The sequence below is a fragment of the Rattus norvegicus genome, chromosome X (genome assembly GCF_036323735.1).
Source record: "Rattus norvegicus strain BN/NHsdMcwi chromosome X, GRCr8, whole genome shotgun sequence".
In the NCBI taxonomy this organism is placed as follows: Eukaryota; Metazoa; Chordata; class Mammalia; order Rodentia; family Muridae; genus Rattus; species Rattus norvegicus.
The window spans coordinates 73,650,924-73,672,298 of NC_086039.1; the positions used below are offsets into that span (position 1 = coordinate 73,650,924).

Consider the following 21,375-nt stretch of genomic DNA (forward strand, 5'->3'; position numbering starts at 1 on the left):
AGAAATCACCTGGCATGTGACAGGTAAGTTCTCATCTAGTATTCAATTGCCAAAACTCTTTACTGGAATTAAGCTGTTTTCTTTTTGCCCCTGTTAGACAGTTTGAATTCTATTTACATCATGAAGCCTTATCTGATCAGGTAAACCATAGGAAATCACCCTTATCTTTAATTTTTATAACACAAATTTTATTGCTCTGCTCATTTAGTCAATAACATATGGCTCATTAATCAGTGTGTGTGTGTGTGTGTGTGTGTGTGTGTGTGAGAGAGAGAGAGAGAGAGAGAGAGAGAGAGAGAGAGAGAGAGAGAGAGAGAGGACAGGGGGAGGAAGGGAGGGAGAGGGAGAGTGTGTGTGTGTGTGTGTGTATTTGAGATAGGGTTTTATCATGTAGTCCTGAATAGTCTCAAACTTACAATCTTCCTGTCTCAGCTTTCAGAGTACTGGCATTATAAGCATTCCTCACCATGCTGAGAAAAAAACATTGTATTGTAATACCTGTAATTTTAAGAAGCTTTTGAAAAGTGTCTTATCTTCTAAATAAATGGAAGGAATATTAGTTTCTCCTTCATTTTCCTTTTTTTGGTAGTATTTCTGGTCAACTATACAGACATCCTACCCTAGAATCACAATGCTTCTTGCATGTAAAAGTAAGAAAGAAAATAGTCTGTTGGAAAATATCTACTTATCTAAACATCCCAAATGTCTATATAATAAGGATATGACTCCTATAAAGACTAGTTTCCAAGGTGTTAGTCTTAGGCTATTTTCTTTTTAAAAAAATGATTTCAACTTTAAATCTCATCTCCTATGTTGATGTTTAAAGACCTACAGGCATGACCATATAGGTTCTGTTAGTGATGAAGTAATGTTTTCCTCACTCGAGAGTCAATGGCTGTCTCTGCTTGGAAGATGATTGAACAGAATTTCACCAGAGAGGCATCTTCCAAGGAACACAGCTCTTGATTGAAAGGCCTCTTGTCTCCAAACTAGAGCTCTTGTATACAGGATGTGCTTGGAGCGTTTGAGTTCTGATGAAGAGAAGGGCTCTCACCGGTCCTCTTAGGAAGGTCCAGGGTTTAGAGCAATCTTTGCTACATGATAACAGTATAGTTTCTTAGGAGTATCACTTCATCGTTTTCTGAAGAAAACAGTTTCCTCACATAACTCCCCTGATCAAAAACTTTCAATAGTTCCTGTCCACTGATGGAATAAAGGTTTTGGTCTTTAGTCTAAGGGCTTATCCAATTAGATGGCACTTTACCTGCTGATCCAATCTAACCTTCTATTAATTTTGTCAAGAATACTCTGCACTGTGCTTTGTTTGGAAACTTTTCATGAATAAATTTTACCTCAGTCAAACATTGCAAGACCCTTGAGTTCAAAGACTATAGTATGTAATGACATTATGAATCTACTGTGCCAACTTCAGGACACTCTCAATATCTGCTAGTTTATTTTCTTCTGTTATTCTTTCCAACAGGTGACTTTTTATAGCAGTAGAAACCGAAAAAATTAAAAACAAATCAGAAACATGCTCAACCTTGGGCAATACTGATGGATATCACATCAAGAAAGTGTGTGCAAGAAAAGGAGTAACAAATTAGATTCAAGGCCATTTGGGACTTTGTTGACTTGTTCCAGAGAGCCTATATGTAAAACATTTCATATACTAGGGGCAAAAATCAATAATTTTTCTGGATAACTTCAACAACTGGAAGGCAGAAAATTGATTCATCCAAGTATTATCATTAACACCAGAAAATTATATATGAAAATTCAAGCAAATTTTTGTTTCATATTATAGACTTTTTTACATGATAAAAATATCCCTGAGGACATAACACAATTAAAAGTTATCAAATGAAATTAGAGTTTCATTTCTAGCATTGTTAGTTGGAGTTAAAAGCAGTTTTGGGTATTTAAGGAAAAGTTGGCTCTTTTACTGCTGAATTCTTTGGAAATGTTTTTCTTATCACAGTTATAACACTGATTAGAGTGTTCAGAAGAAGCCATATAGAATTACCATGTCCCTCGACCCAGGGTCTCTACTGTATTCTCGAACACTACAATGGAAGAGCTGTGTGAGAAGTCCTTTTGAACTGAAGTTACCTTATTTCCTAGGAAATAAAGGAACTAAGCTTAATGGATACAAGCCACATAATTACAAATAGCAAATAATAACATCAAAATCAATACTGAGTTCAGGACTGAATGAATAACCACCAACTGAATTCTTTGAAATTTGCTTTTGAAGACTTAAATTTGAGGATCTAGGTAAAGGACTCAACTGAAAGGCCAATTATTATTCATTGAGCATTAGCATAAAAATCAGGAACCTGGAAGTCCTATAAACTCTGGGACAACTTGAAGCTTATGTCTAGGCCCTGAAGAAATGTCACAGATTCAGGCTACTCAGGACTTAGGTGATTTGCTTCCTATGATCCTGGCAAATACACATACCTATGATAGAAACCTTAGAGGTGGAGGTTAAGGAAGATTGGCTGACCAATCATGATATACACTATACAGTTGAGTTTAGGTTTCTCTGTGAGAGCACCCCATCCTGGGCATCATGGGTCACTTGAAGTTGCTTATTTGCATCAGGGTGAAAAAAACCTTTTTGTAAGATCTTCAGAGTAAATTTTCCTAAGAGGTAGGTTGAATTCTGATTTCTCTCAAAATATTTCTAAGAACATCTCTAGCACAGCTAATAGCTTTAGCCAATCATAGATGCTGAAACAAGAGTTATTTCCAGGTGATATTAGCCAGATGGTAGAGGAAAAGATCTTGGTTTTCTTTTCTACCACAAAGATCAAAAGTTTGGAATCCATCCATGCATTAAAATAGCTTGGAAAGAACTCATGAGTCCAATTAAAAAGGTGCAGCCATACAGTGGAAGAGTCAACCCAAGGGAAAGACGACAGTTTCACTTTGCCAGTATCTCCTCATTCTCTAAAGTGTCAGAGCTCAACAGACAGATAGAATAAACTTAACTGAGGAAATAAAAGACACATATTCTAAAATGTATAGAACAATGACATAAGAAATTGAAGAGGACACAAATAAATGGAAATACATCTTGTGTCTACAGATTGCAAGAATCAACATGGTCAACATGTCCGTGTGACCAAAATTAACTTACATATCCAACACAATCAGGATCAAAATTTAAGTGGAAATTTTTTTAAAAAGTAAAAAAAATTATAAAGAACCCAAAAAGATGGTAAATAGCCCAAAGCATCCTGACAAAGATAAACAAAGTTGACAGCACCATACAAGTGCACCTTAAATTGTATAACAAACCTATGATAATAAGAGACAGAATAGAATTAGCATAAATGCAGACACATAGAACAATGGAACAAAAGAAAGAGCCGGGAAAGAAATCTAAGCATGTACTATCAATGATTTTAAACACGGGTGTCATCAATTTGTCTTGAATTATAAACTACCACAAAACTAGTGCAGAAATGTCTTTAAAATTGTTTTTACTATAATACCAGAAACAAAGAAACAAACAAACAAACAAACAATAAATACACAAATGGGAGTTTACAAACTAAAAAGCCCTTTCAAAGAAGAGCAACAACAAAATGAAAAAGCAACCTGAAGAACAGTCGAGAGAATGTGTGTCTGACAATATTCAATAAGCAAATCGTATTAAGGAATTCGGACTAGTGGCAAAATCCAACAAAGAACTGAATTTAAAATGACTAAACTATACAAATAAGTATTTTTCCAAAGATAACATGGCAATGGCTACTGAATCTGTGAAGAAATGGTAAAACCCTTAATGGTCACGGACATGAAAATCAAAAGCACCATGAGATGCCACCTCACATGTTAGGACGGCTGTGGACACCTCAGTGGTAGAATGCTTCCTTAGCCTGCTCATGGCCCTAGATTTCATCTCCAGACCCACAAACATGTCAAAAGTAAAAACGATTGGTGAGAATGTATTCACCTTTGGACATTGTTGCTGGGAATGCAAACTACCATAACTGAAAATTCAACATGGAACTACCGGTAACCATGTGACCCAGGTATCATTCTTCTGGGACAATATTCACTGCCATGCTCTCGCAGCATTATTCACAATGGCCAAGAAATAAGACTGACCAACGTGTCTGTGGATAGATATATAAATAAAGAAATCCCACCCCCTCTTTGTCTGTCTCTCTCACACAACACACACACAGAGGCATACACACACCAGATTATTATTCATCTTTAAGACAGAGTGACTTCTATTTACAACACAATGAACTAAAGTGAATGACATTAAGGCAGACACATAAAAACAACACTGCATGATCACTCGGATACAGAGACATTTTGAAAAGGAGTCAAATGCAGGCCAAAAGAATAGAAGAGTATTACCTGAGGCAGCAGAGGTGAGATGGAATAAAGAGGTATAGGCCAAAGTATACAGATGGGCCATTATAGAGAAATCTGGATTTTGAAAGGGTAGCCTGGGGACTACTAAGGTATGCGGAGCAACGGTGTTTTGAGGCAATGTATGTTATAATCACCACTTTACTGCCTGTTTGTATGTAAAAACATCCTGTTGTATACTTCACATTTCACAGTAAAAGTAAATCAGTGATTTATTCTCTTGTGCTAGTTCGAATAGTTCAAATCTTTAATGTCTCCTAAAGGCTCACGTGCTAAAAGGCTTAGTCCATAGGGTGGCACTATCTGGAGGTGTCAGAATCGTATAGACCTGAGGCCTATTAGGAAATTTTAGCTTACTGTTAGGGCATAGCTTTGAGAGAGTATGTGAGTTCCAGTCCCATACTCTTTATTTTGTTTCAAGGCTATGAAGGGAGTGGTTTTTCTCAATGACCGTCATCATTATTGATGTTCCTGTTAGCGGTCTAAAGCAATAGGACCAACTGATCATGGAGTAGAGTTTTCAATAAACCTGTTCTCTTTAGAAGCAGATTATCTCAGGTATTTTCTTACAGCGGCAGAAAACTAACACATTTCATAGGTGGAGACAACCATTGCTCTGCTGATGAAGTCTTTGTCAACACCTCTATTAAGTTCACTAGCTACAGAATATCGACTGTAACTCCCTTCCCTGAATTTCTATGGATGCTGCATCTCCAATAAACATTCGTGATCAAAGTGTTCAGCTACTCATTTGAAAAAGGCTATTGTTAGAAAATGGCACAGGCTTTGTTACCCACTGAAATAAAAAAAAATAAAAACCGAACAAAGAACATCCAGCAAGGCACCAGAGCTATAAAGATAAAACATATTAAGAAATCACTTCTATCAGAAAATAATAAGAGGCTAGACTTACTTCCCCTGAGAAAGCCACAAAAATTTTTAAATATCATTTTTGCACGCAGGTAGATGTCAGCTTACAGTAGTTTGCATTTCAGCATCTCCTTGACAGTCTTGCCCACTTTATTATTCATGATAGTTACAAAAGGCAGGGCTGTAGAAGCCATCCATCTAATGTGGAGGAAATGGTTCCATTTGGAATAGATTAATATAAAAATTTTTATTGGCATCTCTAATTTTTTAATGTAAGCTATTGGCAATTTTTAATGAGAAAAAGCAATAATGTAACAGACATTTCTGGATCACTTCCTCAAAAAGCTAAAATGCTAAAATCCAAGTCTCTCAAAAATGTTTTTAAAAGATGCCTGCCTAATCTCCACAGAAAATTACACAGATGCGCATACTCATTTGTGCATCTTCTGTGTATTTGTGCATTAATTAAATACTTTATTTTAAAAAGCCTCTCCAGAGAAACCTCTTTAAATGCTTTGATTTCATAAATGTGTTTTTTTTAACCTCAGAGTTCCCTGTATTAAATTAGGGAGGGATTTCAAAGAAAAAGCGTGGCTTTGGCATCACAGTTGTACTCACCAAGTTGCTGTTGCCACATTTGATCATTTTATATGCACTTAGAGTATTTCCCATTATGCTATTAATAAATACATAATGTATAGTAAGTATTATATTATTAGAAATTAATCCTGACATGATTTCTAAAGGGAACTGAAGTAGATTACTTATAACACCTTTCTTGGGAATGTAATTGTGAAAAGAGCATGAATTCAAAGTTTGGTGGGAAGCGATAGGAGGGTGGACAGGGCAGTTATGGAACTGGGGGTGCGTATGCTCAAAATACATTGTATGCAATTATTAAAGAATTTGCTAGGGAGTGCTGGTGTGTGCCTTAAATCCTAGCATTCTGGAGGCAGAGGCAGACAGATATCTGTGAGTTTGATGCCAGCCTGGTCTTCAGAGTGAGTTCCAGGACAGCCAGGATTACACAGAGAAACCCTGTCTTTAAAAACAAAACAAAACAGAAAAGGGGAAAAGGAAATAATCAAGGAATTAATGAAAACATTGTTAGAAAAAAATCCATGAGTAGTTTGTATATGAGCACATACATACAGATGACATGCATACCTGAGGGTAATGCTATCAATGGAAGCAACAGTGCAGTTAGAGAATCCGGGTTAGAATTAAAGCACTATTCTATGAGAAAGCTGTCAGAGACAACAATGGGCTAAAATCTCATCTATGTAAAAGGGCACAGTGGTCTGGAAAAAGCTAAACGACACTTGTGGTCCATGACGTATTTTATGACTTTGGAAGCAGCTGACTGCTTCAGATAAGAAGATGGAAGTAAATGACAACACATATGTACGCGTTCAAATGACAGCCACGCCACCATCCAGCAGAAATCTCACGATTTACAATCAGGATACCTTCATTTGATTCTAAGCACTGCCTGATACATGTTATGTGATATTGGATGCGTTAGTTAATATCCCCAATTTTCACTTCCATGAAGTATACAAATTAGTGTCTACATAATAATTAAAGTCAAAGAATGGAGAACATAAACATTTTATAAAATATGAAATTATGTAAAAATACCTATGACTGGATTTCTTTGAAAAAGACCATAATTCAAGGGAATTGTCCTGGGTGGGAGAGATCTCAGTGGGTAAAATCAATTGTTGTTCAAACCTGGCAATCTGGGTTTAATCCCTAGAACTCATGTAAAGGCAGACAGAGAACCAGATGCACAAAGTCATTTTCTGACTTCCACACAAGCACTATGGCAAACATACCTCCATCCACATGCTTATATAGAAAAGTTTACTAAGTCAGCCCTCTCTCCATCCCCTCCAAGGTAATTTTCATGTGATGTGGTACTATGTCAATCCTTAAGGTGTTTTGCTTGACAACATAAGGCTCACATATGACCTTTTTTAAATTGTGGAATTATTTCAAGCAACATTCAAGTTAGGCGTGTCTTTCATTTCTGTTGGAGTCAATGCCAATATAAGAATTCCCATCATCTGAGATTGCCGAAAGTTAATGTCTGTTCAGAAAGACAAACGGCAGGAGGATGGCACATCAGAACAGTCACTTTCTAACAGTCTGCAGAGGGAGTAAAAGGTGTTCTTTTTGTCTTAGAGATTTTTTGAATGGGTAAGAATTATCTTTTGTAATCATAAGCTTTGCTGTTTTGTCTCTAAACTGTGCTTTCTTTTAAGCACAGTGCTTTCAGGTAGAGCCAGACCTGGACAATGTAACTGTGTGAATAGTTAGAAAGCTTAGTTCCTTCATCTCCTAAAGACTTCCATGTCCTCATTCAGCTTCATTTACCCCAGGTCGCGAATAACACACCATGAAGACTGTTAAAACTTCCTACTTAAAAATTGCTGCCAGCTACTGCTTTATGTCAATAATTTTTAAAATTTATTCTCTGATGGCTGGTATCAGCAAAATTTGCAACGGTGGAAGACAGAGCAGTGGGCAGAGCAGTAGGTAGAGACAAACAATACAGCGAAACACAAGTGTCTCAAGATGACCCGATGATGTGATGGAAGAGGGTGGGAGGGCAAACTTCTCTGTCTAACCCGTTCCTTTGTCCTTACAGGCATGCTCGAGTTTGCCTCCCACATACCTTTTATTTTGTGGTATATTTAAGACATTCTAAAACTGCGTAACATTTTAAAGAAAACCGAACCAATATTAATGAAGGAGGGTAGAGAAAGATGAACCAGGCCTACTGATGGAAGTAAAGCTTTGCATTCAAGCATTCAAGTAAAACACTGACTGCTATCTGGGAAGACTGTTTACTCACACGCAGAATATGTTTATTATGTTGCCTGATTTATCTGTACAGTTTAAGTCATAGTCTAAGGAAGCTGGCAGGGAACTGCTTAAGCTACTATGGTTCTTTTTTTGTATGTGTATATAATGTGCATTCATGTGTGTATACATGTATGCACTATGATATTACACGTGTGTGCAGACATATATGTCTGTGTTAGCACATGTACATTCAGAACAGAGGTTGCTGTTTGGTGACTTTCTTAATCATTCTCTACTATATATACTGATGAAGGATCTCTCACTGAACCTGGTCCTCATTGTTGCTGCCAATCTTTCTAGCCAGCTTGTTCCAGAGAGTTCCTGTCTCTGCTTCCTGCACTGGGATTATAAGTGATCCGCAAACCAGCCCACCTGGCTTTTACTGGATCTGGGAATCTTGAATTTCCTTTCTCATACTTGGATTGCAAGCATTTTATCTGCTGAGCTTTGTCTTCAGACCCACCAGTTGGCCTTACTCGTTAACTTCGTGGAATTTAGGATCAACTTCTGGCTATGTCTGGGAAAGTATTTCCAGAGTTGATGTACTTACTGTGGAAGGAAGACTTGCTCTCAGAGTGGATGTCACCTTCTGAAGGGTGGTCCAGATGCGGAGATGTCTAGCACTTTTACCTGGCTATATTCTGGTCCTTCTGAGTGAGTACATCTATCATAGCTCCTCCCACCGTCCACTGACATCAGCCTCTCGCTCCTTCAGTTTTCCCATGTGGATTCTGTACTGAAGGTTCTGAAGGAATCTTCAGGCACCTAGGACCAGACTGGAACTTACGAGACTTTGAGCGTCATGGACTGAGCAGACACAGGGTTACCCTGAACCTCCACCATACTTAGGGCCATTGCTAGACAACCTAGGTCCTATCATAAAAGCCATTCTAGTAAATCCCCTTTCATAATCTGTAATGTGTACATGTACTTTATTGGTTTTATTTTCTAGTGAGCCCTGTCTAACAAAGCTACCTTTGCCACCGACATTTGTTAAACAAATCTGGCCATATTTTCCACCCCCCCCACCCAGGGCGCACTTATGTAGTTGTTATGCTTATCAAATCTCTTTGGATTTTTTTACTCACTGCACGACAGACTCAGTACTACATTAGTTTCATTAACATGGATCATGTAGTACTAAGTCTGTCACGCAGAGAGAAAAAGGCTTTCTTCTGAGCCTACTTACCTTGACTTTCATCCTCGTTGTCTTCCCAGGGTTCCTCATTTGCCAGTAGCGGGTTCTGGGACTCATTCATAGACCTCATAGGAAAGGAGTGTCCATCACCAGGGCTGGTGGAAAAGAGAGGTAGTGAGTTTGCAACTGACACAAACTTTCACTTTTGATTCAAATTTGCTTATACACAGAAGGAGGGATTGAGGGAAGGGGAAGGGGAGAGAGAGTAAGGGGTAAGGGGGGAAGGGAAGGAAGAAGGGAGGGACAGAGAGAGAAAAAGAAGGGAGAGAGAGAGAGAGAGAGAGAGAGAGAGAGAGAGAGAGAGAGAGAGAGAGAACTGTGCTGTGTGTGGATGTGTATGGGTGCATATGTGGAGGACAATTTAAAGGAATTAGTTCTCTCCTTTCCGAACCATGTGGATCCTGGGGATTGAATGTATGGTGTTGGGTTTGGGGGTAAGTTCCTTAATACCAATGAACCATCTCACTATCTCACCAGATCAGGCAAGATCTTCTTTTTTGGTTCAGGCTGCCCTGGAACTTGTAATCTGTCTTAGTATCCTGAGTAATGGTATATAGTACGTGTCATCATGTTCATCTATACAAACTTCTGAGATAGTGATAATCTTAGAAATGAGATACGATCATGGCTTTGGGGTTGTGTTGTTTTGAGGATTCTCTAGTCAAGTGCTCTACTACTGAGCTATATCCCACAAGACTTGAGGATTCTTAGTTCTCTTGTGTAAAGCCATGGTCAAATAGGCTCGTAGTATCATCCAAGTTATCATCTACTTGCTGCTAAATTGCTCTCAATTTCCACGTCTTGTTTGTCTGTATGAATGTGACTGTTTTTGTTTGTAAGACATTCTTTAACTTGCTTTCTACAATGCCTAATATAACAATATGCAATGCAGTTTCTTAAATATCATTTAACTATGATAGTCCCAATTATATTCCATTATCATTCCCACTGTTTTGATTCTAAATTTTCAAGGGAGATGAGAAGACTCACAATCACTAAATATAATGAGGAAAAAGCTGCTGTGAAAGGTGAGAGAATGTTCCTGTACCCTGTATTTGACTTGTAATTTGGGAAAGAGAAATGGCAAGGTATCTTGCAGTGTAGTCTAGGGACTATTTATCTACATATTAGTCTACTCTGTGGATCTCTATGATAATCTAAACCACGTACCTACTTAATTTCTGGGCATTTACAGATAGGGGCTGTGGCAGAAATCATGGTGGCTCTAGCCAGATATGGTTATGGTTTCAGCAATTGAGTCTATATAGCTGAGTATGTTCTAAGTTTAACTCTGAATGACTTTCAAAATGCTTATTTGATACCATATGTACTTTTTCTCCTGTGTTTGAATGTTGTCAATAAAAATGTTTATGGATTTTATTTATACTGCTCTACAGGAAGTGTCAGAATACTGATTACATAAGTAAATCGACTTTGGTTTTTGTTTTTGTTTTTCTATGCTAGCGTGATGAAATAATGGAGTTTGACTATGTGATCAGAATGTATGGAGATAATTCTTGCTAACAGTTATTAATAGATATTATCCATTGATAAATTTTGTTTTAGTATTTATAGCTAGAAGTGTTCACACTCATACAAACAAGACATGGAAATTCAGAGCAATTTAGCAGCAAGTAGATGATAACTTGGATGATACTACGAGCCTATTTGACCATGGCTTTACCCAAAAGGACTAAGAACCCTCAAGTCTTGTGGGATATTGCTCAGTAGTATAGTGCCTGACTAGAGAATCCTCAAAACAACACAACCTTACACAAATAACCCTGTAAAACATTAACCAGTATGGGGGAAGTATTGCTGCAGCAAAGGAGGGGGAGGAGGAGGGGGAGGGGAAGAGGGAGGGGAGGGGAGGGGAGGAGGAGGAAACTGAACCTTCCCTATTAGCTGACTCCAGCAAAGTTTTTTCAACAAAAGAACATGACTACATTGCTATTTGAGCAGTAAACCTAAAGCATGCAAAAAGCCTGAGACATGCCCTGCTCTAGAGCTCTTGTAGTTTGTGGTGATTTCACCTGGCTCATAAAGTCACCCAGAGGATATAGCCCAGTTCTACAAAAAAGTTGGGTTTGTGTGTGTGTGTGTGTGTGTGTGTGTGTGTGTGTGTGTGTGTTTGAGACAGTGTCTCACTATGTAGCCCTGGCTGTCCTGGAACTGATGATGATAATAGTGATAAGCTTTAAAAATATTCATCACACACAATCTAAGTGTACAATAATATGGGAACGGATAAATAGAATATTACATAACCAAACAAAATGGTTACAAATATTATGTCACAAAAGGAAATTCTTACTATTTTTAAGGGAGAATGTAAAACCCCAAATAGTATATAGCAAATATAGAAAGAGAATAAACAGAGGGATGGATATATATGGATATAAATGCTAAAAATAATACCTTGCCCAGTACTCTTAAATTTTTTTTCTTTTTTTCCCTTTTTCACACTGGGAATTAACTCCTAATGTCATAGAGGTAAGATTTAAAACCAAGAACAAATGAGATTGATTTAGAGACTGAAAGTTATTCTTAGGACTACAATTACAGTCAAACTGAATAAAAAATTAAGCCAGGTCTGACGGCACACGCCTTTAATCCCATTACTCTGGAGGCGGAGTCAGAGGCAGGCATGTCTCTGAGGCTGAGTGATGGAGGTGTACTCAGCCTTAAATAGACAGCTATACCAAGCTTCAGTGTCTATCATAGAAGAAGCAGAAAGAAGGTAAATGCCATGGGTACAGAAATGGACAACAGGGAGATATGTTATGGACTTGACGTAGCCATTTCACCAATTAACTCACTGAAGATATGACTATCCATCTGCACAAGACTTGCACTAGATTAGGCCCATCAGCACTTCATTAGAAGTAGGGGATGAATTCAGGAAGCCCTATGCCTCACTGAGGGACTACTGGTAACCAGCGGTCATTGGGGAAGGTAGTATTCTTTTCTTCCATGGTGGAACCACTGAAAAGTTGTCCTTGCTCCAGTAAAGAGCCTCTTACCCATGCACATCAAGCAACACTGATTTAAGTGAGAAACACACACACACACACACACACACACACTTAAAGATATAAAACTAGAAGACTTGTTGAGAAGAAGGTTTCAGCAGGAGAGAAGAGGGGATGAGAAAGAGAACTGGAGTGTGAAAATTACCAAAATTCATTATCAATATGTGAAGCTGTCAAACAAAAACATCTAAAAATAAATCTGTTGTTTAATGCATTGCTCAGCATTGGCTGCTTTCAGTGGTAATAATTACCTACCTGGACCCAATAGGTATTAACCAGAACTTCTTATTATCGCCAAACACCTGCTGAATATTCTTGATGAAGCCAAGATTGAACCCATTTTTCTCTGGTCCACTTGTAAATACTGGTGTGCAGAAGGCCTCTAAGATAGTCCAGGAGAGTTGAAAAAGAGGAAGAGAGAAATAAGGCAATATATTTCATCACCGTGATGATTTTACATCTTGCAAAAAATATGACCTGGATTTATGATCTTTTTTTCTGTTTTAGCATAGGTCCATGTTCTTAATTATTGCTAAACTTCTTAGTAAAACTCAGTTTAATCATTTAATAAAATGTAAAAATTTTATTGAAAGTAAGACATTTGTATTCTTAGGTTTTAAAAAAGCCAGTGTAAATACACAACAATAATAGAGCATTAGTGAGGGGCATGTCTTTGGACGGCTGGATTTAAGGAGTCCGGGAACACATTTAACTGCACTTTATTTGAATCAAACTGGCGACAACAGCCAAATGGTCTCCATCTGTAGATCTGGGACCAAAGTAATGACACATAAAGAGATGGTAATGACATTGATTTGGTTTTGAAACATTTCAGAAATGAAGATGTTCACAATGAAACCTGCAATGTAAAAATAACCTAGTTTTACTCCAGACAAAATGTCAATGGGTGAACTGTAATCACCTCAAAGACTATGAGGAATTGGGCCACATTAGTGCACATTATTTTTAGACACACATTTATCCCATTAAGCAAACACTTTCACTGTTGGGCTCTGGCTGCATCTCACCATTTCCCATTTGTCCTTTGTTTTCAGACCCTGTTATCATGAAGCTTTTAGTACTTTTCTACTTTTGTAGCTATCTCTCAACTGAATGTGCTAATTTACTACCCTAAGTACTAAGTGCTACACATATATTTGACTTAGAAAAATGGGTACAAAGATGTTCCTAGCAAATGAATTCTCAAAGTGCAGTGGCTTTTACACTAAATTCCTTTCCAATCTAATCCATCCTAGTTAAACATTTAACACTCAAACACTTTCTTCTTATTCCTTGTGTGCTGACTTGTAGAGCATGTTAAGTGTTCACTATATATGAAGCAATTATTGCACTAGCATCCTTTCATTCTACACATAATAACAAGCCCAGAGTACTAATTGACGGCAAAATCCTCATTTAGTGAACTGATTCTGCAGATTTAACATATGTATCTCATTTGCATAGTCCTTTTAGACATTTCTTTAACTGTAAATATTAGTTTGGTTCTTTTTTTTAATTTTATTATTATTATTTTTTATTAACTTGAGTATTTCTTATATACATTTCAAGTGTTATTCCCTTTCCCGGTTTCCGGGCAAACATCCCCCTCCCCCCTCCCCTTCCTTATGGGTGTCCCCCTCCCAACCCTCCCCCCATTGCCGCCCTCCCCCCATAGTCTAGTTCACTGGGGGTTCAGTCTTAGCAGGACCCAGGGCTTCCCCTTCCACTGGTGCTCTTACTAGGATATTCATTGCTACCTATGGGGTCAGAGTCCAGGGTCAGTCCATGTATAGTATTTAGGTAGTGGCTTAGTCCCTGGAAGCTCTGGTTGCTTGACATTGTTGTACTTTTGGGGTCTCGAGCCCCTTCAAGCTCTTCCAGTTCTTTCTCTGATTCCTTCAACGGGGGACCTATTCTCAGTTCAGTGGTTTGCTGCTGGCATTCGCCTCTGTATTTGCTGTATTCTGGCTGTGTCTCTCAGGAGCGATCTACATCCGGCTCCTGTCGGTCTGCACTTCTTTGCTTCATCCATCTTGTCCAATTGGGTGGCTGTATATGTATGGGCCACCTGTGGGGCAGGCTCTGAATGGGTGTTCCTTCAGTCTCTGTTTTAATCTTTGCCTCTCCCTTCCCAGCCAAGGGTATTCTTTTTCCTCATTTAAAGAAGGAGTGAAGCATTCACATTTTGATCATCCGTCTTGAGTTTCGTTTGTTCTAGGGATCTAGGGTAATTCAAGCATTTGGGCTAATAGCCACTTATCAATGAATGCATACCATGTATGTCTTTCTGTGATTGGGTTACCTCACACAGGATGATATTTTCCAGTTCCATCCATTTGCCTACAAATTTCATAAAGTCACTGTTTTTGATAGCTGAGTAATATTCCATTGTGTAGATGTACCACATTTTCTGTATCCATTCCTCTGTTGAAGGGCATCTGGGTTCTTTCCATTTTCTGGCTATTATAAATAAGGCTGCGATGAACATAGTGGAGCACGTGTCTCTTTTATATGTTGAGGCATCTTTTGGGTATATGCCCAAGAGAGGTATAGCTGGATCCTCAGGCAGTTCAATGTCCAATTTTCTGAGGAACCTCCAGACTGATTTCCAGAATGGTTTTACCAGTCTGCAATCCCACCCACAATGGAGGAGTGTTTAGTTTGGTTCTTTATATAAATAAGTGCGCATTTCTACAATTATTATCGTGTGTGTGTGTGTTAACCTGGGTGTGCATGCCACTGTGTGAGTGTGGAGGACAGAGGAAAACTTGTGGAAATCATTTCTCTCTACCGTGTGGCTTCTGGAAACTGCACTTAGGTGTCAGGCTCTTGGCAAGTGCCTGCGGAGAAATCTTGATGGCCCAGAATTTTGCATCCATTCTTGTCACTCATTTGTATTATTGTAAGAACTCAGTTTTGAACTGTGTGCCATCAGTTAGATTACCTGTCTTTATTTAGTGTCATCTCTTCCTCCCGACATTCATTTCTTTGTGAGAATACTGGTTAGAAGTCAGACTTCTGAATTTGAGGATGTATTATCCAATGTGTACTATAAGAGAATTATGACCATTTTGGGTTCTACATGAATTCGACTCATGAATATTCTGAGGACTCTGAAAGCTTTGTTCACTATTGTCCAGTTTGGCAAAATGTATTTCCATCTGTCTCAGTTTGGAGGCAAAGGGCTGTCGCTAAGCTAAAATACTTTTAGATTTTATCTCCCTAGGGAGCAACCCATAGAGCACACATACATTAATATGAATTTTCAAATCTTACCTAAGGTAGTTTTGTTTCTGCTGACAAGCCAACAATGGTAACCAAAGAGAATCACAAGGCTGACAAAAAACATGCAGGCCACAAAGAGAAGAAAGAGGACATGGAACTTAGAGCGCACACTGGGCAATTCCCCCTAGAAAAGAAACAATAAACAAAGAAAAGAGAACATTAGAGTGCAAATGCATGGCTCTTTTTCCTATATAGATTAGTAGTTTTCACACGGAAAACTCCAGCCCCAATTGTACACACAGATTTTATAAACTTAAATGTTATTCCATGTATTTATTTATTTTGTATACATGCACGTGTATGTGAATACATGCATGCCAAAGTGTGCATGTATGGAAGTCAGAAGACAAGTTGCAGGAGTCAGTTCTCATCCTCTTCTACGTGAGTACAAGGAATTGAACTCAGCTTACAGACTTGGTGGCAAGTGCTTTAGACTGCTAAACTACTTGCAGGCCTTGACTACTATTTATCTATATCTATCTATCTATCTATCTATCTATCTATCTATCTATCTATCTATCTTTACAAAATTGTTGATCATCAAACTTTATTATAAATATGTCCTTAACTTACAAAGTTTGCATTGGATTCTTATTTCAGTGACATATTTAGTATACCAATTAGAAAAGAATAATGCGAAGAAGGTATGCTGGAGTCATAAAGGGTGTGACGCTCATAATCCGGTTTGCTGGAGAATTATGAACCGCTGGCTAGCAGATAATAAGGTCACTACTGCTCATCCAATTGTCTTAAGGTGACTATAAAGATTTATTTTTTAAAATCAAACATAATGTGATAAAGCCCTACTTTAAAATATTTTGCTGTATGAGAAGTGTGTGTGTGTGTGTGTTTGTGTGTATATGTTGTCTTCATGTGTGCCTGTGTACCTCATGCTTAACTGATGCCCACAGATGCCAGAAAAATGTATTAGATACTCTTGAACTGGAGTTGTTGATGGCTATGAGAAGCCATGGGGAACTAGGTCCTGCTGTGTCCTCTGCAAGTGCAGTCAGTGCTCAGAACTACTGAGCCATCTCTCTAGTATTCTTTATCCATCATGTTTCTTTGGTGTGTGTTGAAAATGCAAGAGTTATGGATATAAGAAGCTAAAACACAGAAATTTAAAATGTCCTACCTGAGCTCGTGACCTGATTTTAAAGCTGTTGACAAGTGTGTGTGTGTGTGTGTGTGTGTGTGTGTGTGTGTGTGTGTGTGTGTGTGTGTTTCCTTACAGAGGAAGTAAAATGTACTGGTATACTGCATCCTGTGGAGCAGCTGTTTGGACAGTAAAAATCAAGCAGGATTTTTAAGGTAATTGTAAAAGTAGGAAGCTAAAGATTGTTATAGTTAACTGGGACATCTAATTTCCCATGTGGCAACAGCTTTTGATATATAATTCTAGAGCGGAAAGAATGTTCTAAAGTTCTATAGCATGCATAGCATGTAACATTTCGTCTTCAGAAAAGAACCATGGAAAGCATTTTGAATTTCAGAATGAACAGCTGGAGGAATGACGCTGCCTTATTTCCTCCTTTCCTTTAATGACCATTGTTTTGGCATGATGAATTGGCTTGAGATATTTCCAGATGCCCCCCAGTGATAAAGTTAAAGTGATTCTTAAGTGAAGTGGAACTTAATTTCCGCACGATCCTATTGTACTCCAGTTACAGAAGGTTGGTGCCTGGCAACACTTGCTAAGTTCAAACACTATACATTTCTTTCTTTCCTCAGACGCTATTTTTATTCATTTTACATAAAGAATGCTGGACCTCTTCCAGGTCGGATATGTTTGCAGTATGAAGATAAGGAGAAGCAAGCACATCAGATACTCTCAACTGAGGGGGCTCTGGGTGAGACCTGCATAGGACAGAGCAGTCCAGGAAATAGCTGCCTTAAGGACTTCAACTTTTAAGAATCTTTATCTGAAACCCTCCCTCTTGAGATATTCCCTCTATAAAATCTTGACCTCAACACCCAGGTTAGGTTGGCTTGGTTTGAGGTTGGTTTGATGTTTTATTTTTCCTTTAGTTTTGTTTGTTTTTGTCATTGTTCTTAGGTAAAATTCCAAGTGCTATTTTGTAGTGCTTCTTGGCTTCACTGGGATTTTGATCTCATGATTTCTACCTTTTGGAAAAAAAGCTCACATTGATTTTATTTTTTTCAATGGTAAAATGGGCACTAGGAAATAGCTAAGTTAGGCTGTTTGGAAAGTCTGCTCACATCTTGTATAGATGTGCTCCATCTCTTTCAGAATTTGTCTGTCTGGTGTAGACTATCTGCTGTGCTGTACTTTTTGATAGGGTGCACAGTATTAACTGTTCTATGCAAACAGGTCCTATGTTCAAAACTGTATTTTAAGGAGACGACCAAGTTAAATCATGAAGATCCATGATCACTAGAGATAGTTCAGAGGAATATTTGTAAAATAGTAATTACTATGTTTCTAAAATAATAGTTCATAGCCTTTGTGAAGACGTTTATAGACCAGTGTGGTAGGTGTGCATTATTAATTTTTCAGAAAGCAAAGATTAATCTCTCCATTAAGAGAAGAATTTGTTTAATTTAATGCTGGGAGGAAAGAAATGATGTGATGGCCTTCCGAATCTATTCTTCTAAAAGTAATAAAGTCTTTGTATAGGAAATCGTCATAGGCATAGTAATGTAACCATAGAGCTTCTGGGCATATTTATGTTCAAGTTCTCCCTTCAAAATTCACACGCAGGTGATCTTCCACATGTTACTTAAGTGCTGGGAGCTTCAGCTTTATCATCTTTGAATGTGACAAATAGTTTTTATTTTGGCTACTTCATGAAGTTGTGGTGAGGATCAGAGGAAATGCTCGAAGAATTATAAGTACCATATAATAGAAGTTGTTGTTCTTGGGAGCACAGCTTTTCTCTTTGATGTGGCTTTAAAAACATATGGCAGTGTTTATTTTTTATTTTAAAAAGAAGCTCAACTTAAACTCAGAAAGCCATCCATCCTTAGTATATACTATGGTTCTAAGGTCCGAGTGACGGCAAAGAACCATTTCACCAAATTGTCAATGCCCTTTTCAGTGGAAGGACAAACTAGGACAGGCTTCATGGCATCTGAGATAACAGGAATAAGCTAGACTATTGTGGAGGAAAAATAATGATGGGCTAGGAAAAGGCCATGCTGACCATGGATTTGCTGGTACTTCTGGAACATTTCTTGTGATGAATTCACACTCAGTTATCATCTTTTACGAGTGAGGGAAAGTATACAGTACCTGGCTTACATTTTGGTGTTTGAGTATTGGCTGGCTAGGGGAGCTAAAGGCAAACTATTTGAAATACCAAGTTGTTAACTTTGTGCCAGAGATAAAGAGCTGTGATTCAACAGTAGCCCACTATTTTTACATACCACTAAGGTATGTAAAAAAAAAAATCAAGGCTCACACTTCCCTGCTGATTGGCTACAGCCAATTTTCTTCATATTTATAGTTCATCATGCAGATCGAATGCCAAATAGGTCATGGAAACCTGAGCAATGGGAAATAGATCTTGTGTTGTGGAAATGGGCCAAAGAAAAGATATCAAGATGTGTAGCTTCGTGAAAAGTTTGAGGAATGTTTGAAGAAAATATCTGTGAAAAACCTCATCATTTCTGTTTGTAATTTGAATTAGGAATTTTGATATGCACTACATAGCTCCTGATTCATGTAGTTATTAAATATCTGAACTGATTAAGCAAGTTGAATAGAAAGTGTAATCTATACTACTAGGAATAAAAGCACTGATTCATAATTTAAATATTCTTAGCTATTTAGCCTCTCAGTATCTTGTCTTTTCTTTTCTCCAATTCATTATAATTTATATTCTGACCATGCGATTTATGTTATTTCGCTGCTGGTTTACTGGTCCAGCTAAGATGTGATCTCCCTGTTATATAAGCCCTTGTAAAATTTCTAAAGTAATAACCAGAAGCTCTATTCACATTCATGTTTTCCTATTTGCATACATTTGGATAACTCTCATTTTGGACATCTTATTAACTGTATTTTAGTGTAGAAAAAGGGATTTCTTTGAGAGTATAACTGGGTGAATGTGACAAACAACATATTTAATTATATTTTACCAGGTATTATACACATATGCAAATGGAATTACCTTGATGTTTTAAAAATAGATGGGCTATGGCTGATATCTCCAAGTAGAAGAAACATGAAAGTAATTTTTATTTTTCATCTTTTTTAGATTTCATTGGATCTTGGTAATGAGACAGTGAAACAAGCAACAGAGGCAGTGTCAGCTCCCCTTCTCTCAATTCTCAACCTACTGTTTTCACACAAAGTTCCAAAGAGAGGCTGGATGTGGTGGTGGATGCCTTTTGTCAGTCCCCAAGCTTGGGAGATAGAGGCAGGTGGATCTCTGAGTTTGAAGCCAGGTAGGTCTACAAAGCAAGTTCCAGAACAACCAGGGTTACACAGAGAACCTCCAACCCCCAATAAAAGGAAAACCTACCAAATTCAAAAGAGACTTCCTGTTTCATTTTTGTGCATATGAGCCTACGTGCTCATCAGTGTATCTTTCTTCCCAACAAAACCTTCTCAACTACCTTCTGATCATGGAATTACTACTTGGTAATTTTCTAACAAACTTCTGTTAACTTAATTTTGTTTGTTTGTTTAAGAAACTAGTGATTTGGCTGGGCTGCGGTGGCGCACATGTTTAGTCCCAGTACTGGGGAGGCAGATGGAGGTGGTTCTCTGTGACTTTAAGGCCAGCCTGGCCTACAGAGACAGTTCAAGAACAGCTGAGGCTTCACAGAGAAACCCTGTCTCAAAAAACAAACAAAAAAAGAAACTAGTGATTTGGAATTAGTTTCAACATTTTTTCCAAATATACAACTGGTAAAAAAAAAAGTCTTTAAAACTCAACCACAGACATACCTTTTAAAGAGTGGGTCAGCAGAGAGGTTACTCTCCCACACGATTAATACAGAATTATTTAACTGAAATCCTTACTCAGTAGTTTTTTCAAGCGCAATATAGAAAATTCCTTTTTACTATACATGGACTGACCCTGGACTCTGACCTCATAGGTAGCAATGAATATCCTAGTAAGAGCACCAGTGGAAGGGGAAGCCCTGGGTCCTGCTAAGACTGAACCCCCAGTGAACTAGATTGTTGGGGGGAGGGCGGCAATGGGGGGAGTTCTTTATGGAACTCATAGTTCTTTATGGGAGGGGAACACCCATAAAGAAGGGGAGGGGGGGATTAGGGGGATGTTTGCCTGGAATCCGGGAAAGGGAACAACATTCGAAATGTAAATAAGAAATAGTTAAGTTAATAATAATAAAAAAAAAGAAAAGAAAATTCCTTTTTACTGCCTTGCTTGCTGGTGGCTTCATTATTTCAAAATGCAAAGGATATGGGTGGAGAGTGTTACATTTAGAAAGACTATGTATGCATTTACCTTGAGGGGGGTGGGGGAACCCATCAGGGATTTTCACAACTTACTCTCCAGTATTTGATGAAGTAGCTGAAGACTGTTGTAGCAATGTACAGGCAGTAGAGAACGGAATACGCTAAGAACTGAAGGAAGAATTTGTAGTTGGAAAATCCAATGCAGTTATTAACCCTAAAAGGAGAAGAAAACTAATGTGAAATCAAGACCTATTGATTGAGAACACAGCGATGCTTAAGTGGACTAACGGAAGGAAGCACATGACTCCTGCTGCTTCGTTATGTGCTGT

At 38.1% G+C, this 21,375-nt stretch overlaps 1 protein-coding gene and 1 non-coding gene across 5 annotated transcripts in view; both read right to left on the reverse strand.

Annotated features, from left to right (window-relative positions):
* Zdhhc15 (zinc finger DHHC-type palmitoyltransferase 15) overlaps window positions 1-21,375 on the reverse strand; it is a 133,475-nt gene that overhangs the window by 16,947 nt on the left and 95,153 nt on the right. For all 4 annotated transcript variants that reach the window (XM_006257145.5, XM_039099740.2, XM_063280025.1 and 1 more), the window contains exons 7-10: window positions 21,140-21,260; window positions 15,646-15,778; window positions 12,625-12,751; window positions 9,329-9,432 (exon numbers count right to left, since the gene is read on the reverse strand). In XM_006257145.5, the coding sequence (XP_006257207.1) occupies window positions 9,329-9,432; window positions 12,625-12,751; window positions 15,646-15,778; window positions 21,140-21,260 (485 nt within the window). The remainder of the gene's footprint in view (window positions 1-9,328; window positions 9,433-12,624; window positions 12,752-15,645; window positions 15,779-21,139; window positions 21,261-21,375) is intronic.
* Mir3559 (microRNA 3559) lies at window positions 9,205-9,319 on the reverse strand. The gene has a single exon (NR_037341.1). It is a non-coding gene; the product is annotated as a microRNA 3559 (primary transcript).